The 26,956-nt window shown below is 42.1% G+C and overlaps 1 protein-coding gene across 1 annotated transcript in view; it reads left to right on the top strand.

Moving 5' to 3' along the window:
- Nucleotides 1–3,763: 3,763 nt before the first annotated feature.
- LOC116841848 (E3 ubiquitin-protein ligase MIB1) overlaps nt 3,764–26,956 on the top strand; it is a 420,998-nt gene continuing 397,805 nt past the window's right edge. The window contains exons 1-9 of the mRNA XM_032810270.1: nt 3,764–3,928; nt 4,078–4,256; nt 4,722–5,069; nt 5,152–5,352; nt 5,434–5,553; nt 5,651–5,980; nt 6,069–6,216; nt 6,359–6,600; nt 6,690–6,887. Coding sequence (XP_032666161.1) covers nt 4,155–4,256; nt 4,722–5,069; nt 5,152–5,352; nt 5,434–5,553; nt 5,651–5,980; nt 6,069–6,216; nt 6,359–6,600; nt 6,690–6,887 — 1,689 coding nt within the window. The 5' untranslated portion in view covers nt 3,764–3,928; nt 4,078–4,154. The remainder of the gene's footprint in view (nt 3,929–4,077; nt 4,257–4,721; nt 5,070–5,151; nt 5,353–5,433; nt 5,554–5,650; nt 5,981–6,068; nt 6,217–6,358; nt 6,601–6,689; nt 6,888–26,956) is intronic.

Raw genomic sequence — 26,956 nt, 5'->3', positions numbered from 1 at the left:
ATAAAAAGAGAGAGAGAGAGAGAGAGAGAGAGAGAGAGAGAGAGAGAGTGAGAGCGAAAGAGAGAGCGAGAGAAAGAGCGACAACGAGAAGAAAGGGGTAATACCAGTCGGAAAATCATAGGAGATTAACTGCGTATCGAGGCGCGTTATCGGTGCTAATACGCGAACACAGAAGGAAGAAGCGAAGCAGCGCGGACGTAGAAAATGTAATTTCGTTCGTGATAATTCCGCGCTCTGTCTCGTGGAGTATCTTATACTCCCTGAAGAGGTAAAGAAGCGAAGAAGAAGAGAAAGAGAGAGAAAGGGAGAAGGAGAGAAAGAGAGGGGAAAAAAATTACTGAACGTACGAGACTTATGACTGTGCCTTCGTCAGTGTCGAGTATCAGCGGCACTACTTTCGTTTCGGCAACGAGCGCCGTCTGCAGCCACGGTCATCGTCGTCGGTATCAAACCCGAGGAGTCGCGATCGCGACTGACTCGCAGGTGATGGGGATAAAAAAAAGAAAAAAAAGAGAGGAAATGCGACGAGCGCGTTTCGTACGACACACGAAAAAACGAAAAAAATGAAGAAGTAACAAGTAAAGCAATTCAATACGCCGGTCGATCGGTCGCGCAGTGATACTGTAACAGCGAGGAGAATCGTACGGGGGATACTACGAGAACCACACACATGAGAACTCTGTCTAGCCATTTTTTAAACGTTTTTCTACGCGCACTATACGTCAGCTAGACGGTATCTCTCTTACGATGCGACGATCGCAGAAATGTAGAGAGAGATCGGGAAATCGGGGTAAAAGAAAAGATCGCGACGTCGTGACTCTTACGGTATCACTGCGACAATCTTGAGCGACGACGATATACATATGTCATTTATTTGCTACGCGATCGAGCGTGTTCTGGATCCATTTATTCGGCTGCTACGTGTGTCCCGATGATCGGGTCACGTTACTCACGTTTGCTGACGTACACGCGCACTCGGACACGATCGAGAGATTAATGGATCGGCATCGGCCGTCCGTGCTTCCATAATCTTAAGCCGCGAGGATCCGGAGATCCTAGTCGTTTTCCTCTCGGGGAAAAAACTTTCGATCGAGCTGTCTTCTCCTTTTCTTTTTTTCTCTTTGTGTGTGTTTCTTTTTATATTTTTATTTCTTAATCGATCCGCCACTATACACAGTGCCAACGATCGTGTCCCAGTGCGCGCGCGGGTGTGTGTATGTGCGTGTGTGTGCATGGTGCATATATATGTTAAAGATGAGAGGAAGCCAGAGACGAAAGATACACGCATCTCAAAGCTCAAACAGCGGCTCGCGCGGAGGACCGATCGAGAATTTGCTTCTCCGGCGAGCTGGCGTCATTATATAAATATAAATATAAATATATATATATATAAATATAAATATATACATTTATATAATTCTTTATATACATTGTACCCTCCTGATGATAATACTTAACGATAACGATATTCTATACGTTTGTACGAAAGTATAGTTATCTAAGACGAGATGATTGCCCCAGTGGTTCTTCAGTCTCAAAGTGTCGCGCTATGAAGCAGGAAACGAGAACAAAACTCCCGCGAGACTTTTCGGATTTTTCGCGCCGGGTTAATGATTTAATTGTCCAATAAAACGATGACACGCGATCCACATCGTTCGATCGTCGTTGAAAAGCGAAAGCTGTCGCTCAACATCACGCTCAACGTCACGCTTTGAGACTCTGGAACTTGGAGCGTATTCTTAGTATAATAAAAATAGAACGAATACTATATCGTCGCACAAATACTGCGCATACTGTCTGTATTTATAATAATCGGACGAAAACGAGTCGAAGTTCGGTCTTCCTGATATCAGCGGCCCGTTAGTTCTAGTACTCGTTTATCGACTAAGCTCGTATTCTGCCCAGGCGAACAGCTTCTTCTTGCGGAGAAACTATCACGGAACATGCGTTTTCACATTGTTCGTAACGCAAAGGATCTCTCTCGACTTGAAAGACCAACGAATATTAACCGCGGCGTATTATTCATAGAGCTTCCACGGCAACTCGATCGTGATATACAAAGTGGCCATATTGTTACTGTCACTATCTTCCGACTTGAACGAAACGAATCTTCCACTTCTTAATAACATCGATAATAAACGATTAACACACGTATATATGGAGCGCTTTTGTTTCACGTCATGACTGGTAGAAGAAAAAAAAAAGAAAGAAAAGAATGATCGGCGCTTCGACATTCGCGCGTGATTTGAGGTAAAGACTCGAAGAGTACATCCTGAGTGAAAGTAAATACCGATGAAGCGAGAGTGGCGGGACACTCTGTGTATTTTCGCAGATCAGGCGACCAACTCGTGCGTTCGGTTAGATCGAGACACATCGGTGTCATAACTCTCAATTAGCTGACAATTGATGAATAAGAATAAGCGATCTCGATCTTGTCTTCCATCGCGATTACGTTCATCGTCACGGCGCGTGCTCCTTGTCTAAGTATCGCGACACGCGGCGTACCTTGGACAGTTTGCTCAAGGCTCATTGAAAGTTACGCGACTGATGATGAAAACGACGCGAAATCGATCGTCGATGCGTGTGAGTGCGTGCGCGCCGGTTTCGCCGGCATTTTGCACGGCCGTTTGAAGTTGTGCGAGCGGTGCGCTGTTATCACGGCTCGTCGCTTGAGAAACGGAGTCGAGTCAGTTCTTTCCAAGCCAATATAATCTAGCGATTAGTCCGAACTTAGTATTTATCTTAATATCCAGCCCTTCACTCTCATAGCGGATAATATTACCGAAGGTAATGAGTGTCGAGTGTATCGAATAAGTACGATATTATGGTATGCATTTAGCCGTAACGTGTAAGGTATATGACCATGATGAATACGTAGTATGTGCATGTAATAAACTCGTGTCGTAATCGGAAGGCAGCGAGGTGTCCGTGAGTTCTCCGGACTTGCGCTACTTTATTGTTATATATAAACGCATAATACGCATTGTACTTACTCGCACAGAGAGAGCGACCAATTTCCATCCACCGTCGTCGTCGTCCGCCCTCGCAGAGCCGCTCCGCGAATACGTTCGCGCGCGATCACGTTCGCGACATATTTGATTTCCCGTAAGAGCATCTGGGAGGAACGCGGAACCGGAACGGTTTGAAGTTGGTCGTGCAAGAGTTGCGCGTAACTGAATCAACGTCGCGCGTCGTCAGTACGTAAAGATACTCAATCCCAGCGCGATGGACATCCCGACGTTTCTTTTTATACGTGAGTACGATCGTAATGGCTGCTATCGCGCCCTTATTCCGCATTATGCAATTTGATATTGTTCGCCGCGTATTATAATAAATATGTGATAAATGGAAAATAAACGAGCCGGGAGTAACCCGGCGGTGCCGACTGTACGGAAGTAGGCTAGGTTTGACAGTACGTGCTAGTATAAAGTGTCCTTTTATATGAATAAAAGATTTTGTATGTCAATTTTTATGCATTTCCCTGCGTCTCTCTGCCTGGTCTTCACTGCTATGCAACATCTATTATTCCTTCACTTGTTCTCTGACGACGAAACCGCGGTACAGTCTGATAAAATAGATTATAACCTTACTCGATTACGATAGATCATGACGTTACTCGTCGATTAAACGCGGAATTGAGCGAATACTTCGTAGTGTATAACCCGATGAAAGTTAAATAATCTTGATTTTCTACGTAGAATGCTGTGTTCGCAGGACACATTGGATAGAAAGGAACGGAGGGTATAGTCTTGAAAACATTTATTTATTAATATTCCAACATTATAAGACGCTATATAATTACGAATAGCAGGCGGTTCGTGTTCGAACGTTCCTTGTTCAGCGCACCGTAGTCCACTGGTCCGCATCCGGCGACGGTTACGAACATATCGAACAAGGAATCAAGGAAATCAAAAGAAGCATAAAGAAAGTATGTTCGTATCTTTTTTTAATTGCATATCGTAGCGAAATTTATAATTGCGGATTTTATATATCGTAAAATGGCTGGGCGATCGTGTTTCAAGCTATAGCATTGGTAACGTGTGTTTTGATGCCTGACATGGTGGCGTTATTTTTCAGTGTTCGTGTCAAGTGGACAAGTATCGTGTTACTAAAGTTTTGAGCAAAATACGCGATAGGATTGTTGTCAACGAACGATGGAGGCTGGTGCGAGTACAGGTACTCGTACAACGCGATTTATGATGGAAGGTGTCGGCGCCCGAGTGATTCGTGGACCGGAGTGGAAATGGGGAAAACAGGTTAGGTTGATAGGTTAAGTGTATTAAATATAAGTTTTTCAATGTAACACTATGCTTCTTTCTCTTGCTGTCGTTTGTAATAAATATTTTAATCTGTCCTATTACCTATATTGGCGATTAGATCATTTTTTGCAAGAAAATTATATCTGAAAAAAACTAATTTATTTTGCTGTAAGGTTATTTCTGTGCACATTGTTTATTGCATTGATATTTTGTACTTATTCGGATTGTAAATGTATTCTGCGTTTATTCAACTTGTAATCAAGTCTCACAGTATTGTATAGAAAAGTATTTATGATTTTCTGGAGCAACGTTAATTGTATTCTGTAGTGACAGTGACATCTCTGTTTTCAATGATATGTGATTGATAAACATATAGATATATTGTTAGGAAATCTTCTTATATTAACAACAAAGCTGTAAGAATACATTCATTGTCACTTTGTAATTGTATGTCTTTCAAAGGATGGTGGAGAAGGTCATGTGGGTACTGTCAGAAACTTTGAATCTCCAGAAGAAGTTGTGGTTGTATGGGATAATGGTACAGCAGCTAATTATCGTTGCTCTGGAGCGTTTGATTTGCGTATACTAGATTCAGCACCAACTGGTGTAAAGCACGATGGAACAATGTGTGATACCTGTCGCCAACAACCAATTTTTGGAATTCGATGGAAGTGTGCTGAATGTGGCAATTATGACCTTTGCTCTATCTGTTACCACGGAGATAAGCATCACTTGAGGCATAGATTTTTTCGCATTGCCACTCCAGGAAGCGAAAGAGTTTTGCTGGAGCCTAGAAGAAAAAGCAAAAAGGTATGAATAATAACTGATAGTCTTATTATTTGAAGCTTACTTATTGTATATCATAATTTCTAAAATCAGTATTTTACTTCAGATCGCAATTCGTGGTATATTTCCTGGTGCAAGAGTTGTGCGCGGTGTAGATTGGCAATGGGAAGATCAAGATGGTGGAAATGGTCGACGGGGTAAAGTTAATGAAGTGCAAGACTGGTCTGCAGCTAGTCCACGCTCAGCAGCTTATGTTATTTGGGATAATGGTGCCAAGAATTTGTATAGAGTTGGATTTGAAGGCATGGTTAGTATTATGTCATTAATTATAACCTCAATTGTGCACATGAGGATTCATGTGTACTAATATATATTTTTTTGTGCGCAGGCGGATTTAAAAGTTGTCAACGATGCAAAAGGACAAACGGTATACAGAGATCATTTGCCATTACTGGGTGAACAAGGCCCAGGCCGAACAGGACCTCATGGTCTTCAAATTGGTGATCAGGTGATTATATATAAATAATTTGTTTTCTATTTCTAATATATATTTCTGTTACATGTGTATGAAGATTGGAAAATAATATATTTTCTTATATTCATAGGTTAATGTTGATTTGGAATTGGAAATTGTACAATCATTGCAACATGGCCATGGAGGTTGGACAGATGGAATGTTTGAATGTCTCGGAACTACAGGAACAGTTGTTGGTATTGATGAAGATCATGATATCGTTGTGTCTTATCCAAGCGGCAACAGATGGACATTCAATCCAGCTGTACTTACTAAAGTACAGATACCTGTACCTGTTACCAGTTCAAGTTCTGACAATCAGACATTTGCAGTTGGGGATTTAGTTCAAATATGTAATGATATAGAAAAGATCAAATTACTCCAACGTGGTCATGGGGAATGGGCTGAAGCAATGGCTCCAGTAAGTATATTAGTATGTTGAATATATGAGACATATAAATTCTATTTATTTTTACATTTTACATATTATCTTTGTACGATTCTTCCAGACTTTGGGGAAAATAGGACGTGTACAACAAATATATCATGATGGAGATTTAAAAGTGGAAGTCTGTAGTACATCATGGACATACAACCCCCAAGCTGTCACGAAAGTTGCTAGTAGTGACGGAAGTGTGCAAGGAAATAGTAGTGGAGGTAATAAGATAAATCAAGTTGATTAGTCATTCTTTATTAGTCATATGCTGATTTATAATATCATAGTAATAATATATAACATACATATATAAATAATACGTGACATACATGTATGAATTACAATACTGCTTTGTTTTTTCAGAGCGGTTATCGGCGCTATTAAAGAAATTGTTTGAAACGCACGTCTCGGGTGACGTTAATGAAGAATTAGTAAAAACTGCAGCGAATGGTGACGCTGCTAAATGCGAAGAATGTTTGAAACGGCCAGAAGCTGATGTAAACGGTGTATTTGCTGGTCACACCGCTTTACAAGCCGCAAGTCAAAACGGCCATTTAGAAGTTATCAAAATACTCCTTCGGTATAAAGCAGATGTAGAGATAGAGGTAAGTATTTTATTTTTACTGCGAGCTCTTTATGATGCCAGTATTATGCCGGAGTATATATTTCATACATTTTCTTATTGAAAAAACAGGATAAAGATGGTGATAGAGCCGTCCATCATGCTGCCTTTGGCGACGAGCCGGGAGTTATGGCTCTCCTCGCTGGTGCCGGCGCCGATCTAAACGCTCGAAATAAAAGACGTCAGACCGCTCTTCATATTGCAGTAAATAAAGGACATGCTGGCGTAGTGCGAACTTTGTTGGAATTAGGATGCCATCCGAGTTTACAGGTAAGTATGTGCAACTTATACGATATATTTACACTAACATTCTCAGCGTTCGTTTTCAGAATGTTGTATATTTGTTAAGTATATGTATGTTTGTTATATATGAACCAAATTGAAAACACAACTATATCGGATAATATTAAACACATTTTATATATGTAATCAAAAGTGTTTTTTGATTGTACGACGCTGCGAATAATAGTGTAATTATACTTCTGAAAATATTTTTATCACGCCACAGTGTATTGAAAGTTTATTAACACTTATCGGGAAAATTGTACACGGGCTCATCATCATTGTTACAAACAGATTAAACAGTAATTCCGTTTATACAGTCGCGAAGTAAATCAACGACTTAGAAAACCACGGGTTTATTGTAGGAGATTGTACCGGAATGAAATCTCGTGAAATATAACCGTAGGCGGAGGTTTCGGTGGTGGGCCGCAAGGGAGGATAAAGGGAGGAGAGGGAAGGAGGTTGTTTATTTTATTCTTGAACTGTCTGAACGTGATATATTTGTGGTATTCCACCCTCCAATGATTTATGCCGGTCTGCAACTGCGTAAACGAAGACCTCCTGCTACTACCCCTTTGCCTCTCTCTCTCTCTCTCTCTCATTTTGCTTCGTTTTCCTTCTCTCATATCGTTTCCAACGCTGCGTATTTCTTTGCTGAATATATAACTCGATAATATGGCGACTTATAGCTTGTAATCTGTATATCCTGAAAAATAATTCTTTTAAGTCTCCAGCTTTTTTAATCTGATAAAGTATAGAAATATAGAGAGAGAAGAAATGTTACGAGTCTAAAAAATTTTAGATGTACATTCTATATTTGAAAGTTTGTAAGAATAATGTTACGATATGCGGTAACTCTGAAGAGATACTTTTCGTTTACTTTCTCTTCTTATAAAATCAAATGTGGAACGATAAAACGACTTACTTGGAATAAAGAAAATACATTTGGATTCGACATGTGAAAAAGACGTAATAAGGGTAAAAAATAAGGGAACGGTGAAAGAAAGAGAGAAGGTGGAAGGAAGGTAGAAGCAAAACGAAGGATGGAGGGAAGAAGAGTATGTGGTGTTGAAGAAGGAGGGAGATTCCAATCAGGATATATCGGCATATATATTACCCTCCTTGCCTCGATATTTGAGAGCGGACCCTGCAGGGCTGGCGGGTATAACCACACGCAGCTGTATTTTATTATTGATGGCCCTGGGGATGCTTGTGAATTTCCTGCGTGTTAAACGGTCAACTGTGCGGACGTTCACTGATACCGCAGATATTTAAAGTATCGTCACGATACAGTTCCATTTTCACGAGCGTACGCCGCGAAAAACGACTACGACTATGATGTATATATCTTTGCTCTTCTCCTTTTTCGCACTTTTGAGATCGCACCTTAAATGTTTCGCATAAAACAGCGATAGCATGCCTGCTCGTCGTTATTTTAGAGAGAGAGAGAGAGAGTTCGGGCATTTTTCATCGCCTTTTAATATCCTCTCACGAGCGTCGGATACGCGAATGTGAATTAGTGTTAATTCACCTTTGTTACACGGGTATCTCCTCATTTGCAAGAGACTTAATTAATTCAGTTATCTGCCTCGAGGAAGCCTCGAATTCCACCTGCGTTACGAGTGTCGCGGGATTGTGTTTGAGAATACGTGTTGCGCATAATCAAGGCGCACTGTGTGTATATTTGGTGCTCCAGCAATGGGATATAACACTGCGGATCCCTATTTCCCTCCGAAACAATTCGAACCTGAAGACAACTAGAAACGTTTTCTGCGATAAACAACATTTACGTGTTCGGCATACATTGAGGACCGCTATTTTCCCGGCTTTTTTATTTCTCTCTCTCTCTCTCTTTTTTACCAAAATTATTCTAACGGAATGGTTGCGCGGAATTCTCTTTGCTTTTTGATTTCGAGGATTGCGCGTCGCTTTATCCTAAAAACATATTACGCAATGTCCGAACGGAGTTACTTCCCGATAGTTTATCGAAGATGCGGGAAAATTTGTCGGCATCTCTGGAGCGTTAGAGCATTAGAGCATGTAAGTAATTACAGTAAATTATCGCGGAAGCTTTTTCTTCTCATAACGCTCGCCAACGGCTGAGAGAAGTAATTAAGAAAGTTAGGCAATACCCTCCTCATTTTCATAATCACCGCACAAAATGGTATAAATTAACAGTAAACGTAAATCAACGATGTTTTTACGCGGTGCTGGGAGTATCGCGACCGTCGTGAAATACCGTCCCGTATATTTCATCGGGCCCGGGGGCACGAGGTTCGCGAAAATATGCTTGCATTAGCGCGCGCGTTCACAGAATTACGGTTTCGCGTCTGTTTCTCTTCTCGACCACGCTCGTTCCGCGGCACTTAAACAAGCGGCATTTGCATAATTGCACTTTTTAAGCGGTTGGAACTTCTTAAATGAGAGATTACCGCGGAAGTACATTGTCGAATCTAGAGAGCTTTATTATTCGCGTAATCCTTGTCGAATATTTCCCCATACAAATGGGATATCGTATATTCCGCTAAATCGGAGAACTACAATTGTCGTACTACGCTATACTTTGCTTTTACTCGACGTTCCGCGTCATGTTTGCCGCACGGTAACCACGAACGCGTTCGCCGTGATCTTGTCTCACTTCGTCATGAGAGAGTCTTCGAAAAGAATTTTTTTCTCTCTCATTGCGATGTACTTTCGCGCGAAGGAATAAAATTTCAACGATCACGTACGTATGTGCCAGACAGGAAAGGCAGACTCTCGGGCGGCACGTGCGCGAAATTCCGACAAGTCGATCCGACAATAGCGGCGCCGGGGGCGAAGGGGCGGAAGGGTAAGGGGAATTTTTGCGATCGCGCCATCATCCTGTCTGCTTCGTTGAAGGATCGGACTAATCGAAATACCGGACGTCTTCGGGGTCCTACGTGTGTAGGTGCTTTCGATCCGCAGCAACCCTTCGTTGCTCCCGTTAAAATCGAGCCAGTCATCTGGCTTTAACGGCTTCCGCTCTGTTCATTTCGGGATACCCAGGGAAAAATGTCGAGAGACGTACGGCGATAATGCTTTTATCTCCGATCGTCCGATCTCTTCCTCGTTGTTATGGCCGCCTGATCGAAAAGGGGAGGGTAATAATCATGGAAGCCGGAGCGGAATAATTCGCGTTGATGAGTTTTATACGGTGGTCGCGGTCATAGATTTTCGGGGCAACGTTTGCGTCGCGACAAGGAACCGGCAATACTCGCTGTAACACAGTTGTCAGGTACGTGTATCGTGTGAATTTCATCCAATGAGGATTAATCGCTTTGGAGAAACTGCATTCTCTCGTGACGCTGTGCAACTCAATCTCCTCGACATGGCGTTCCCCCAGCCGAGACCGTTCTGTTTTACGAGCTCGGTCAGGACATCGCGTACACGCCATAATCGAGGCCGATTGTGTTCGTTGCACAGCCGATACTGTGCCGAATAAATTTGCGAAATAAATTGTAGGCGATCCGCGGGAGTTCGAAGTCAGGTTCGACCTGACCTATAATTCAGTTGAATATTATCGAAGACGAAAAAAGACACTCCCGCTCTTTGATCGTTCACGAGAGTTATCTCAATATTTCATTTGCATTTAATCTTTATTCTTTATTTTGATAATTAACATAACTAATTATTTGATCTAACTGCAAATAGAGCATGTATAGGATAAGCAAATATTAAATAATTAATGTGAATATACAATAAGGTTAATCCAAGGATAAAGTAACAAATTATTTTTATTTATCTTTATTATTATTTTTTATCAGTGTTGGAGATTTCGATAAGATTTAAATATACAAATGGATTGGGAAGGAGATAATTAAAGGCGATAACAGTCGAGCATCCAATCATTTAGATAACAGATATTCAAATTCAGAGTTGATACAATGATAAGGATAAACTTCAGTGAAAAGAAACCGTTTGCAGATTTAAGATAGAACTTGCAGCCCACGGAGCGTTATTAAAGATTCAGTAGATTCTAAATTTCAGGTGTTCTTTTGTTTTCAGTAGGTTCGCAAAACATTCGTTAAAATTAGAAACATCTAGTGTAATAAATGATTTGACACACTCGATACATTACACATCATGTATGCCTATGTTCTGCGTTTTTCTTCTAAGCTTTTCTGTATCCAGCATCCTGTTGCCAGCTGAGCTCTATCACTAACACTACGAATGCTCATTCGCAGTATGACACTCGCGTAGATATGATTTGATTGGAAAAACATGTGTTAATCAATGCGATGTCGAAATATTTTAATACCAAACACTTTTGAATATTCTTGCATTCGTAATGAAGTATCTAGGCACGCAGCTAACGTTGACCGCGTTGAAGGTTGGCACTGTCTTGAGAGCGTATTGTTATGATCAATCGGCCGTTATACGTTTACGACGCTCATCGGCGAGCAACAACAGCCACCGATTGTTTTTTTGGTAGCTCGTGCGTACACTTGTTCGTGATCGAATCATTGTGTCTCGAGTCGACGAGCGACGCGTACACATATCGCGACGCGGAGCACGTGTATCGGCACGTGTTATCACGATTCTTTCTCAAATATTTAATCGAGTTGTCTCGTCGGAATCGCGTTCATTAACACATATTTCTCGGATTGTGAGTGTCAGTGTCACGAGTGAGCATTCAGAGTGCCATGATGGAGCAGCTGGAGCCAGAACGCTGAAACGGGAAGTCAGAGGAGATAGAGGATGCAGGCAGCGATGCATCATGCATCTCCAGGTATATCCAATCATTTATTGTACAGGATATTTCCGATTTTAACAAACGCGCGATTGACGAAATTGTCGAAAATAAGGAGATATACCCGAATCGAAATTCAAGTTGGCATTCATAATCTGTTATTATTTGACAAATAACTATAACTATACGAGAATTTTTGGTTATTCGTTAACTTATTATTATACAATAAGATTATTGTTTTTATTTAAACAACTAAACAACAACTTATTAATATGAATATATAATTAATTAATTACGTTTTCAATCGAAGGTTGTAAATAATTTAATGTTATGAATGCCAGTTTCAGAATCTTGTATAAATTTCTCAAATGCTGATTTATTTCACGTCTAATAATACTTTTTGGGTCGCCGCAAGTTTTACATTTTGTCTTTCTGCCAACATTTTTCTTGTTTGTGTAGCCTTGTTATTGTATGAACTCCAAATTTAAATCTTTATTGATAAACACACGCACACAGCATTAATGGATACACAAATCTTATTTTTACTTTTTCTTTCTTTTAGAACAGCTCTTTTAAGATCTGCAAATCTTATCCAAATTTTTAACACATAAAAAGATTGTGAATAAAGAAAGTGTATTGTTTCAATTAATTCTATTATTAACTCATTAATTATTTGTTTCTCATACTTTATCTTTTTATCTCATATCAAAATACTTATTTGCAGTAAAGTAAAATAGTTACATAACATACACATTGCTTATTGAAATTATTGAATAGAGATTAAATGGAGCAGAATATTGAGATAATTGAACATTCGATAATTCTGAAATAAATGCTTCTTTAAGTCTCATAGAGAAAGCGACAGCAAGCAGTCATGTGTTGCAACATAAAGAATAATCGTTTATGTTTTGGGATTTTTCATTAATACTTCAAGTTCGACGGAATTTGCAGGGCTAATGTTGAATCGAAATTTCGATTCGGGTGTAGATGACGTTTTTTCGTTAGAGATGTGCGCTCATAAGAAATCTTTTGAGAATTAACGAGGCAAAATACAAGAGCGATACATTTGCAAACTCTTTACTACATCGTGCGAATAATGCATTCAATCGAACCGACAGCTTTGCGCTGATGCGATCGTCTTGTATGAGGAAAAGTGGTTCGTTTCGTTGCGGGGAGGTGCGCTCGGCAGGTTGAAATCGAAGGATGGAGGAGCGCCTATAGCTCCATATGGCCTCTATTACAAATCCAATACCCACCTAGTCTGATAGTACATCGTCTCCCTCTCGTACTGTCTTCCTCTTTCTCTTTTCGATTCGCGTTACCGCCATGTCCTGGCTGCGACGCCGCTATAAAACATATTCGCTGACAGCGACAATATTCCCCTTGGTGCAGACTCGACAGAAGTAACGCTCTCGGGCCACACGTTCGTGCAGAAAATGCCTACTCTACTACGCGTGAGAGATCATGTCGCCGTTTGATCGCGGACGTAATTTGGTCCTTGCATTTTTTACGCATCTCTTTCTCCCTCGCGATTACTGTTTAGCATTACGTTACAAATCGGTTATTATCTTGCATATTTGAAATTTTATAGTGTCGAAACGCTGAAAAATTGATATTTTTATTTTTAAAAAAATCTTCTAAAGGCACCAAACCTGTAAAATATTTTAAACATAAGATTTATTCCTTTTTTTTTGAGAGGAAATTCTCTCCATGTATAGAAAATTATTTTACACTTAGTATCTATTTTAGAGAATTTTTCTAAAATTTCAAAAAACAAGAATATCAATTTTTCAGTAAAGAGAGTGTGTTCACTGACAAGTAAATTTATTCAAAAAGTACACTCCGATTTTTTTTTTAATTTGGCACAAATGTAAAAGTACATAAAATATGTAGGCAATATTTTTTCATTTTGGCTCACTTTGAGTTTCACGGACAGTTTATAGTTTTTTAATATTTTCACTCTTATCATCAATAAGTATAACAAAAATGCATAAGAAATAAAATTAAATACAAGATATAGTTAAATAATTTTAACAAAGTTGGCATAGGTGAGACACGAACCATTCTAAATTTCTTTAGCCGAGATTTCAACCGAAATATTTTAAATCTGCTAAATTACTAAATATTAATAATTTATATTTTAATTTATATTTTAAATATGCTAAATTACTCAAAAATGGTTCGAATTTTGGCTAAAACGAGAGAAATCCGACAATTTTAATTAAAGTTTTAACAAAATCGGCATAAGTGAGACATGAATCATTCTAAATTTCTTTAGTCGAGATTTCAACCGAAATATTTCAAATCTGTGCTAAATTAGTAAAAAATGGTACGAATCTCGGCCAAACCGGGAAATTATTTCTATAAATAATTTTTTTCAACTTTTTACATGTTTTGTTTAAACATTTCATCATGTATACAAATAATGTTACACATTTGACTTCATATTCATAATTAGCAAACTAAAAGCGTCTATATCTTGTATTCAGATTTATTTCTTATACATTTTTGTTGCACTTGATAATAGGAGTGAGAACATTAAAAAGCTATAAACTGCCCGTGAAACTCAATGTGGACCAAAATGAAAAAAATATGACTTAAATATTTTATACTTCTACATTTGTGCCAAATTATAAAGAAATCGGAGTGTAACTTTCGGACAGATTTACATGTGAGTTTATCTTGAATTTTCTCATCTTCATAAGAGAACGTTGTTTCGTTTTCATTTCAGACGTTCATTGTGTCGTTCATCTCGAAACGCGAGTGTGAATTCTGTTGTTCTCTCATATTCATCGTTATCCGTATCGTCATGTACGATTCGCATATTCCGGCAGAAATGACTGCTATCCTCGCGCATAAACATTTCGTCTATAGCTTGTCTAAGGTGAAAAGCCGTAGGGACCGATGCGAACTGTAGAATCCAGGGGCTCCTTTTTCCGAGGATGCGATATATATCGGGGCGCTGTGCAGCCACGGCGCCGCTATTCCCAGTATACATCGCCATCCGCCGCCTTCCGGAATAGCAAACTAGCTCGTTGGTAGTCGAAAAATGCTTCGGTCCCAGGCCAATCCCTCAAGAACATGGACAGAGAGTTTTAAATAAATACCTGAATAGATTCTTGCGCGTAAATGGATTTAACACTTCTCGCTTTTGCAGTATAGAGACTACCGTCCCGGAGCGTATCCTTACATTCTGCATGCACCTTCGTGAACGGAATCTCGATTCCGATTGTAGTCCGCTCGTGCTAGACGCTGTAAAAACGTTGCCGGCGCAGACTCGTTTTCCATTTTGCACGCGGCTGTCGGCAGCACGTGAAGATCGCTTATTTAAATTTTATCCACCGCTTGATTACCGCTTCATTCTCTCGCGGAAGACACGCGTTGTCGATGGAACGTAATTCGGCGAGTCGCATACCGTGAAAATGAATGTTATCCCGTGTATCTCATCGACGGTTACTTTGGCATTTTTGCGTGTATATGTGTGTGTGTACGTGTACGTGGCTGGCGTAAAGGACCTATGGCATGGGGTCGATACTTGCACATATGGCTGTGTATGCGCCGTCGATGTCGAGCTCGTCGGTAGAAGAGGATCGTAAAACGAGAAGCGTATTACGCTGTTAGTAGCGAAGCGGACGGAGTACACGTTGATTATTTTTATAGTTACGGTTCGCGCGTTCCGCGATTGTAGACCGTGAGTTAATAAGATAGACATATCTCTCGCAAGATGCTTCGAATGCATCTCGAAGCCGTTTATGCTGTTCGTTTACTTGTTCGATCTTCTGGTATTAACGGTATAGACTCGAAGAATTCCCTTGAGAAAACTTCACCAGCATCGTCCCGATCAAGATATAGATCCGTGTTAATAGTTATTACTTGAAACTCACTTAATGGGATTTTCAGATTTGGATTCAGAATTGGACGAGAGCTTTTCAGTTGAATTGAGGTAATTGCGATATTATATATGGATATAAATTTCATAATTCAGGTGAAAAACTTGGATCCAATTCTGAATAAGAGTCAGAATATCTTACATGAGACTAGTTTCAAATGACAACTATTCTAATAAGGGTATTAGATGCGAATTTAAATGTGAGTTTTTCAGTTGAATCGCAATTACGAATTTAATGTCACGTATGATATAAAGAAAAAACTCATCTGACTTTACATTTAGATCTATGTATTTCAAGTAACGACTACTAACACGAACCATAAAGACATACACTGCACCAACAGTCGCGTTTTTTCTCATGGCCGTTTCGAGGGTTAAATTATAGGGGCGAGATGTTACGGTCGGTACGATCGACTGGGTGAATCATGTTGTCGTCGTCATCATCATTATCATTCCTTTACTTTCCTGAGAAAAATGTGTCGGGAAACGTTCGCTAAAGGCCGCAATAACAATGCAACTCGTGTTGTTCGGCGCGACATTAAACTTACCCCGGCGATTAAGGGGTAGCTCTCCGACGGCGGAGGCAACACGGGAGAACAAGAAACAGCAACAAACTCTTAGGCAACGGTGCCTGCTGTACTCAAGTACTTAGGCGGAGAGTCCCTCCGTGGAATGGCGACCGTGCAAGTGACGGGCTGCTGCACTCAACCCCCGAAACTTAAGCGTGTTTATGCTGGCCCCGGTCTCGCCACTTGCGGCCTCTTCGAAGGGTGATTCGGCAGCTGCCTCCCGAGGACTCCTCGCCCGTGAGATTAGCACAGAGTCCTTCGGGACATCGTTGTGTTAACACGCGACTACACTTTTTTCATAAACAGTGTCGCAACTACTCGGCGCTCTTTTGTCTCCGTCTTCCTCTGCGCGAACTCTATTACGCCTCGTCTGCGGATACATCTGTAGGTCTTAACTTTACCGTCGCTTTACGAGCCTCATTTTTTTCTAGCGAGATAAATAGAGAAGTTTTACAGGGATCGACTTGCAGTTCGTTAGAGGGCTTAAATATATCCGGCAAGTTGATTCGTTTATGGGCAAGCGAGCAACGGCAGGTCGATTCCGAGTCGTTGAATAATCCTTCGGTCCTGGTTATATGGACCGCGACAGTAGTCGAAGTTTAGGATGAAACTTCTGATACAATGACAGTCGGTATTAACATTCGATATTCCGGAGTCGTAAACCTACGAAGGTCTGCGGCTTCGTCGCAACCATCCTCGTTGCTTCTCTTTCTCTCTCTCCCCCTCTCTCTCTCTCTCTCTCTTTCTACTCTCTCATCCTCCTTCGTTGCCTTTGCCTCATCGGTTTGCTTAGGTATTCGTAAGCGGCGCGTCTGTGTTGCGGGATGTGCGCCCTTGTACAGCGCTCGCGCTATTGCGTATTAACGCGGCTTGACGCGAACTCAACGAAGTCTAGAAAGTTAGCTCGTAAATTCCGCTTGATATTCGTACGGGACGCGCCATAGTCCGCGTTATCGATGATACTAAATGAAGGCTTGTAACTTTGATAATAAAATTTTGCCCCGTAGTCGAGTAATTCGCGCAAGCTAACGCTCGATCCAGAATTGCGCGTTTACACGCCGAGGACGAATACGCGCGCAATATATTCTCGCGTGTACGCGTGCCGCAATATAGATCGCCGCATTGTGCAACGAAATATACGACGTACAAAATTTGCAACGTATCCTTATTCATATTCCGTAAAAAAAAGGAAAGAAAAGTAAGTAAAACATAGGACACACAACAACGACGTATCGCGTCACGGTTGACAGAAGTGAGTTCTACGTGCGCTCTATATAAACTTGGTATTTGTAGAAACTCCAGACCCGCGTTGCGCAAGAACCTTCGCGTGTTGCTCCAAAATGGATCGAGGCGGATTGCCTGAAATAACAATGGTATCAGGAGATAAAGTATTACCGCCCTGGCCTGCTGGCTGTTCTACCTTTCTCCCCTTTCCATCCCTCTTCGCAAACCCTTCCGTGCCGTCGCTTAAGAATCACTTTGAATCTCTTCAGATCTTTAGCGTTTACACACATGCTGCAAAAGAATCAATATCCTTCTTCCGGGAGAGAATCCGTCTACTTCACGATCTCGTTCAAATTAATTTTACTCCCACTGATATTTTCCCATCCGATCAGTATATTCGGAAGGGTAGAAAGTCGCTTGGTCATCCTTAGGTACTCGGTGTATTGGAATTTATTGTATTTTTATCGCGAAACGTGGATTACTGTCATATACGGGTGCGTTTGGTCAGGCCAATCAAATGTTTCCGAGGGTTGCGGTCGTTTCACATAGTACTTTCATTTCTACCCAATCTGTCTTCGCTTGATTCCCCGGCACGACGTAGCGTCGCTACGTGACAGGATTTATTCGCGTGTCGGACGTTAAATGTTTCATTGCGCGTATCTTTAACGAGGCTGGGGCAATATGAACATTTTACAGGAGCCTTATATTCGCCTTTCGAATTCCCTGGCAGAATTCGTGCAAGTAATCAAGTTTTATAGACACGAACATGGGTCTCGCTTTTATCGTTTTAGGATGGGGTGATTTTGCGAGGGTAACGAACGCATTGGTATTTTCATGTTAAGCTCAAATCGAGTTTCAGCTGTGTGCTGTCGTTGTTATCACGCGCGCGCGCGCGCGCAGAACTTACCCGAGCAAAAATGTATCTAGTAGAGCAGATTTCAAGTCTAGTAGCTAGATAGTAATGACTAGATAAGTTTTTTAGCCAGTCACTAGCTCGTGACTGGCTAAATATTCCTACTCAATCTTTTGAATGTCAGGACTATCTAGTAACTATACCAATTACATAGATATTGGCTAGATGAAAAAGAATACACAGTAACGAGATAGGAAATCATCGGTAAATCCTCAATAGAAATTGAATATCAGAACTGTTTAATAACTGTACCAATTATAGTTACAAGTTATTTTTTTGTATCTAGCTACTAGATAATTTTTCTGGTACAGCCACTAGGAGAAGTGAGCGTTACATTCCTAGCTAGTAGCGATGTAAGACACAACTTTTCTGTGTCATTACAATCACTAGATTCAATTTTTGCTCGGGTATATTCACTGGTTCGACAAATTATTTCATATCGGCCGCTGAGTCACTCTCGTTTGACTAGTTGATTTAAGATCTCCCCTGACCAGCATCACTGTTTATGAGTCGTTTGAGTGCTTTGATTTACGTGTACACGCGCACTCATACGACACGTAAAGCGCAAAAGCACGGGAAAAGTTTTTCAAGACTCTCTCGTTCAACATCGCGGTAGTTTATTCGCTTTTTATGCGTCTTCGGAGTCTCGTTCTTCGGATGCTCGCGTTACACGGTCAAGAGTAACAAATGCCCCGGGTGTAAGTATACACCTTTATGTATGCTGGAAAAACGGATAATAGAGCGATACGTAAGATTGATTGTTATTGTACTTTATCCAGCTGGCCCGATCATTCGGCCACGTGACCAATTCCATAGATGCGCGATTTAGGTTACTTTATTTCCACTTCGATATCGTTGATACGTATCTCTCCCGAAAAGTTATCTTATTATGCGCGCGCCGTTTCTGCGAACTTTCGAAAGGAACGATAATACGCTCGTTCGGATGGAACATCGGAAATGAAACGCGTGTAATACGAGATCGCGAAAAGCTACGGGACCATAATTTTGTCCTGCTTTTTATACGATCTCTCCTTTCCTTTTGCCGTCGCGATTTTTATAGCTCCCGTGAAAATATTTCACGTACTAAATTCTCGAGATAATAATGCGCTCGTACTCGAAGTATTCTTACATTATGGCGGAGTAAAAATTTACGCTCCACGGGACTGCGCTTAAAATAACTTGCAACTTTTGAATATCGGGGGCATTGGAAAACCGGAGAGACGTTATATCATCTCGGGCGGGATTTCACATAAAACTGTCGTGCATGTAGGGATATTACTTCGCGATCGTTTCGTCACTTCGTAGTCTGCCGCTGCAATTACTAAACATTTGGGAAGTTTATGTAGACTGGTAACACTCGAAATAGCGTCTGCTCAAATTTGCAACACGTGCGTTGTACTGCGCGCTACTGTAATTTAATGCTTCTCTCTGTAATGCTCTGTAATTTGCCTTAATCATATCTTACGATGCAGTTACTTGGCGAATACACTAGGCTGCATCTTGACAACGTAAATGTTCTAAAATATGAAAGTCGCGGATCATTTTACGTGCCTCAGAGATGCATCTTTTTTACGATCTTACCTGCTCTCGCGATCAATATCAGCCGGCTGAAGCGTTTTTGTTTCTCAACATGTTTTATGAATACGCTATTTTCTATGATTTTTGTAATACGTTCTTCTTTTTCTTTTGTTATTTTTCCGTGTATATCCTGTATTCCCCGTATTATATCTGCGCCAGGCTTCCCTTGCTCTCTCTCTCTCTCTCTCTCTCTCTCTCTCTCTCTTTCTCTCTCTTTTCCTTGCTCTTCCGGGCAATGTAAGCAGACAGCATAGAAAATTCGGTGGAATGTACCAGAGCGAAATTCCAGTGCGGTTTTACGCGAGGGAACGAACATTCCGAAATACGCGTTAGATTATGGCAATGGTAGTAGTCATCGAGGTAAAAGCGAAATTTATACCTCTATCTCTCTTGTTTGCCGCGGCGGAGATTAAACTAACCCTGGCTGGCTTTTTGCTACATCGGGTTCGCGCTACTCGTTCCCATCTCCGATCCGGCGTCATCTATCCTTAATAGGCCATATTATCTCCCAGCTGAAAAGCTTGGGTAATTTTAAAAGTTCCCCCGTATCGGCCCCATGGTGACGTTCCTAGCGCTTTCCCGGATAACGACGGATAAAAGCGTGATGAGGGTGGACGAGGGAATGCCGGTACTTTCGTACCGTAGAAAAAATATTCGTAAAAATATCTTATATGTATATATTCTCCAAAAAGGAAAAGAAAGAAAAAAATGTCGACTCTCTGTGAACGATAATCGTAAGAATTTGTCGTGTATGAAACGTAGATAAATGAGGAGGAGACTGCATTCGAATCCATTGAACGATCGCACAAAAGTCGCTGGCAAAACGCGTCGAAAAGCGTCCGTACTTGTTGAATTCTCACGGGAGTTGCGCGAAAGTATACCTTACAATAAAACCCACGTCGAAATTTTCTTTGTCGAGTAATTACGTCTGCTTCGAAATACTGGGCGCGTTTAAAGCCGCATCCGCGTGATACGCTAATGTTGCCTGGCCGGCAAGAAAGATTACCGTGCCATTTGTCTACATGATGTATCCCGCGCTGGCGATAGTCCTTCCTCGGCACGGAGAGCTAGCGCGCAAAAAGCGGTACTAGGGATTCGTAGGCGGCGAGCAAAGAGAGAAATAGCGTGTACGTTGGTGGTAGGTCTCGCGGGGTAGGTCGGAGAAGGGAGGAGCTGAGAAAGTAGAAGAAGAAGCGGAAAAAGAAGTAGCGAGCGACGTAGAAGAACATCCTAGGTAGCTACTAGCCAGCACTTCCTCTGCTTTGTTCGCACCAAACTACACGCGCGAATCTACAAACGAGTAGACGCATACAAAACAAAGCATACGCTCACGCACGGGGCTGCTATTCCGCCGGTAATGCCTCTGCATTATAATGTTTGCACCGTTGTTTATTTTACCTTGTTTATGCCGCTGCAGCCCGGAATACCGGACTGTTGTTTTGCGCAAGGCAACTGGTATCACTACCTATTCTACTTCTCTCTTCTTTCCACCCTCTTTCCTCCCTCTTCCTCGACATCAATCTCCTTGATACACTTTCCTCGCATTATTCTCTCACTTTTATCCATCTCTACGTTATTCTCCCGTTTTGCTGGGTATTGTTCCTCCTCGCAAATACTGGGTTGCTCCTCTTAATTGTAATAGATCTCTTTTTTTTCAATATCACGTCCGCGTAACGCTACGAAAAATGTCAAACTTGGGATTGTCGCGGGAGTGTATGCAATGGATAATAATTTTAGAGGAACCTGCTGAGTGGATTCCTCCAAAATGCCACTTTCCTTTCTAAGTATATAAGACGACGTTCTCCTCGGTGAAAATTTAAAATTCCCGGTGATCCGTCGGGAAATTCCTCGCCTTCCCGTGGGGTGCGTTGCTACCTTCGTCGTGTCCATCGTGTCAGCGAAATGAGAAAAGGGAAACATTTTGAAATGCATTGAACGTCACGTACGGGGACAAATGTTACGTTGTTAAGTTCGTTCCGAGTCAACGTCCAGGGACGTCGGTATAACTTCGGCAAATCAACAGTTTCCCGCGTCATATTTTATCGTGATAAGATTTCGATTCATAAATTTTCCACATGGTATGATGCACCCCGGGCGAGCCGCATTAAAAATATACAGATCGGAAAATACATTTCGCACGTGGACGATACACGCGCGCTCGGCTCGTGATTTACAAATGATAGGCTGTGTCCGCATTTACATTTGCAAGCGATATGACATCGCGATAGCACGGTGATTTTTGCTTCTCTCCCTGAATACATCGTCGCCATGGCACAACTACCGGACGATCGTATATCTAGCGCGCCATTAGTTTCTGGTGTCTAAACACTTTGGAACACAGTGGCAGATGGCAGGCGCTATAGCACAATAGACCGTTTAACTAGGGTTTATCGGGAAGTAGGCAAGACCCATTAATATTTCATTCGCTAATGCGCGACGTTGGTCGAGTTCTCCGTGTTACCTCGTGTCTTAACACCAGTCGTGATCCAAGCTGTCGAATACACGACGACGTCGTTGTCACTATGCGAGGCGAGCAGGGAAACTCGGGAATCTTTCTCTCAGCCGGAAAGTTTAGGGAATTTTAGTAGAGTATAGACATTTTTGAATATTTTTATTATATTCTTGTTAAATGTTACATTTGCGTGTGTTTTTGTTGAAAGAAACGCGAGAGTTACTTCGGCTTTTGATTGACTTTAAAAATTCAACACGTTGGCAAATACCCTTTTTCACTCTCTTAAAATCAAATATCAACAAACTGATCAAAAATAAAACTGATCATAAAATAAAAAATCTGAAAACAGTGAATATACACTGAAAGTGCTATACTCATAACTGATTCACTTTAAGAGAGCACACTTTCTGCGGATTTATGCAACGAATCAATCGTTAGGATAGCTCGCTAAAGCTTAATCGCAAATTTGCAGGAACCAGTCTCTATCGATCAGCGTCGTCTCTCGTTTCGCTCTTTTCCCCGTATTAACGCCGTAATGTTGGTTCCAATCTTACTTATCTGTTCGACGGGGCCGGCTTTTTCAACCGGACAGCACTTATTTAGCCGAGACTTAACGTGGATTAATGCGTCCCTTACGAGGACGAAGCTGTAGCCGTCGAGGTCCCGCGTGGCCTTTTAGGCGACTTCCGTGGACGGCCGTGCACGCGACGACGTAAATTTTCGGAAGTTTCTCTCAGTTAAGATTTACCGGACCCATCGGGTCCCTCTTTTCTTTCCTTTCGCTTCTTGTCCCTCTAGATGTTACGCTCGGACATCTCCTGTATCATTCGCGGAAGTACTGCTCAAATAGCGATTCAAGTGTCGTCGCGTTCTGACATGCATCATACACCGGCCGTTGCACGCGGACATATCGGCGAACTTTTCGTGACTCCCGTTAGAATTCCTTATACGTGACTGCACGTGGAGTGACATAAATTTTCGCGAGTTTCAACGCGTACATCCAGCGCCGGTGTTTTCGCGGAAACTTTCTTCTGGATTTTCTCGGCGCTCCGTCCGGGCGAAACTGATGCGAGTTTCATTCGCAGGCCCGCCGACTGTTGTTCGAGACTCTCCAGGCACTCTTCCCTCGAATATCTTCTTTCGGGGTACGTTTCAGACTGAAACGTTGAGTGGAAGGCGAGAAAAGTAGGGGAGAAGTGGTCGTTGCTCGCCGGAAAATAGAACGTTTCGCGCCGAGTGAGCTACGTAATAGTGTCTAGTGTCTACAACTTCGCCCGCTATCTTGGTTTCTGTCCTGGCGTTTTACGGATCTTTGTTTTTTTCTCTTTTCAAGCGTATGCGCAAGCCCCCGCATCGCCTACACATCGTTTCTCTTTGTTCACGTTTAACCAATCGATCGTCTCGTTATCCTGTCGATTCCTGTCCTACGAACACTGCGAGAGTTTAAAAGTGGAGACCAGATGTCGTTACCGAAATAGCCCCCTCATAAATAACGCTACTGAATAGCTCGCCAAATCGGCCCCGACTTTAGATTTAATTGGCGTTAGATTAGCGCAATTTCGCTGGTAATCTTAACTCGTTAGGGACGATATCGCTTAACGCCGTTACACACATATATGTGTGCGTGCACATATATATGTATATGCGCGGGGATAGAACGTGCTCCTGCACCTACCTGTACATTGTCGTGCATTATCGCGGACCAATCTCCATTCTCTCCGTTCTCGCTGAACCGCCTGCGGAACTCTAACGTAGTCTACGATACGATTAGAATTTAGGTTACTGCCAATGGAGAAGTTCGTCGCGCTAGATCGATGAAAGGGATCGACTCCGCGCTTTACTCCATCCGTTGCTTCTTCCGCTGCTGTTCCGTCTCCACGTCCGCTTGTCGCAGGGACGTTCGAATGAACGGCGTGCCCGGATCACGAATGAAATGAGTGGGAAAATCAAGCGATTCCGTGAATTCTCCTCCGGGTTCGGAGTCACTCGTGCTATCCCAGCCGGGCGATCGCTGCTGCAAAACCGGCAATACTTCCTCGTGGATCGTTAACGAAAATTGAAATTCGCTGATGGGTTGGAAACGTTTGGAAATTGGCGTTGGCGAACCGTATACACATTCGTGGAGATACAAAAATATAAGAAGTTAAATTGACGCGAATTTATGAACATTTATCAACATGGAGATAACGACGGTAAATAATGATTTGCAGCATTAAAATAGAACAATGACTTGTATATTGCTATATTACGGTATTGTTATATAAATATTCTTTATATTTATGGTTCTCGAGGGAGTTTATGGAGTTCGAGGGAATTTGCATGGTTAATGCAGAAGTCAAATTTCGACAGATTTATCTTTCGAGGATTAGTATTTATCGGGGCGATATATGTGAGGGAAGTATATATATATATATATATATATATATATATATATATATATATATATATGTGTGTGTGTGTGTGTATGTGTGTGTGTGTGTGAGAGTAAGTTCTCAATATCGACGACAGTCCCGTTGTTGAAGTTGCGATATTGGACGTGATTATTAGTCGCCAAAGTTTTCGTAATAGGTCAGGGAAAGATCAAGAGACGCAGTCAGTGCTGGCGCCAAATATATCGTACGGATGGTGCCGCGTGTCTTCGTCCGACAGGACGGTCGCGCGTATCTCAGAAAACCGACTTGCGATTTATTAGATTGTTCGCAGAAACTATCATTTTACTTGTCACATCGATATATCTTCATCGTTTCGCCGTAATCTTTCGTTGAGTGAGAATTTCATTCGGTCGATGTAAACACTGACTACTGACACTGATGTAGAAATTTATTCTATGGTCCTAATCAAGATTGACCTTAATCAGTTATCTGGTTTGTATAAAGTGATGTTATCGGGTAATTATTAATAAGGTTCTAATTACTAATAATTCTGATTGTTAATAAAGTCCCGATTGCATTACATTACTCATCAGAATTCGGCAACATCACATTATACAAATGACTGGGTTCGATCAGAAACTTGGACTTGAGAATTATGGGATAAAGTTTTAATTGAATGGAGGGACTTACGACGAAAGTTTCTTCTTTTTCTTTAGCATATCGAGAAATTAAACGGGATTCCTCCGTTTATCTTTTGTTTTATAAGCACAAGTCGTACGTGGCCACTATAAACGGCCTCGGTCGTTTTCATGCTCATTATTTCTCGTGCGTACTGTCTCGCCGATGTGACGTGAGTCGTGGAGATTTAAGGATTCCTTGTCGTCGCGCAGACCCATCCCCCGGCTTTCGAAACAAGATAGTCTTCTCAGATTCTCTAGGAATCCGGCCATGTTCGCCCTTTTTTTCGGATTTCCAGATATAACTTTCTCGTCGTTTTCGTCGTCGTCGTCGTGGGTGGACGACGACGAGAAGACCGTTTCCTCTTTCCTTACTCGTCGGAGTTGGTTTCTTTCTCGTTTTTTCTTCCCACGGTTCCGGCTTCCTCGCCTTCTTCCTTTCCACTCCGGCGAAGAAACAGAGGGATGCGTTTATCTCTGATGAATTTATGCCCCTTTTTATAAGGACACGCCGCGTTCCCGTTCGCCGAAACCCCGCTACACTCAGCCGCGCCACCCCTCTCGAGCAGTTGAAGTATCCGGGCTTCATTTCTTTATGCCAGACTATCCTTGTTTATTCGTGTTCCGTGAGGCGGATCGCGATTTCGAGATAAAGGCTCGGAAGCCGGATAAAGCTGGTCCACCGGATACCCTTGTTTTTCTCTCTGCGGATTCTTAAAGGGGTGAATTTATTATGGGCGCCACTCTCTCGGCTCGACCGTTTAGGATGCGCGATGCACGAGATTGCCTCGGCGAGAATTGATGCGCGGAGATACCACGACTTTGAGACTTTCCGCGGCCAAAAGTGACGAACTCTGCGTATAATGGCGGTGGTGTGGTGGCGGTGGTCCGGACGAGCTGACGATAAGCGATCGATATTTCGAACGGGGATAACGCCCGCTAACGATTCGGGAGTTAGTTGACAATTCGCCGCGAGTTGGTCCCCGCATTAGCATATGCGGGAACGATCGTTACCGCGTCTAGGATTCTGCGAATGAGTTACCGCGCGAGAGAACGCGTTATCGTTTTATCATTTTCTAAATTAGAGCTCGCCGGCGCGGTATTGCCGCGGAAGAGCGCTTTTATCGGGTCAGCCGTCGAATGGCCGCATAATATCGCGGAATTTACATAATGCCGATAGCGGCTGCGAGAGGAGCCGTTCCTTCTTTTTATACATTCCGCGATGGCCTTCTTCCAGCAAACTGCCGTAAATGGAGCCCAAGTTTCGCGTGTCGCCAATTTAGGACTTGTGCTACGTCCCATTATCGATAGTTCGTAGTCTCTAATTAGCAGAGGCGTCGTTATCTTCGGTTCCCTGCCTAGCCGGCTCAGATACGCCCTCTCAGAGACGAGATCGGCACGGTGACTAACAAGAATGTCAGATTAAAGATGTCGCGTATTCGAACTAATTAATAAAAAGATTAATGCGCGCGCGCGCGCGCGTAGTCCGGGAGCAAACTCTTCGAGGTTTGCGCCAACTTTGCCGGGAGAAATCAATTTCTCCTTCCTTTTTAAATATTTTCTTTTCGATCCCAGTATCTCTCTTCGTTAATTACTTGGGAGGGAGGGGGCAGAGAGTAGAGAGAGAGAGAGAGAGAGAGAGAGAGAGAGAGAGAGAGAGAGAGAGAGAGAG

The sequence above is a fragment of the Odontomachus brunneus genome, unplaced genomic scaffold (genome assembly GCF_010583005.1).
Source record: "Odontomachus brunneus isolate Ranch 3 - 2012 unplaced genomic scaffold, Obru_v1 Obru_scaffold_019, whole genome shotgun sequence".
NCBI lineage: Eukaryota > Metazoa > Arthropoda > Insecta > Hymenoptera > Formicidae > Odontomachus > Odontomachus brunneus.
The sequence above is the reverse complement of the archived record's forward strand: the minus strand, read 5'-3'. Positions and strand labels throughout refer to the sequence as shown.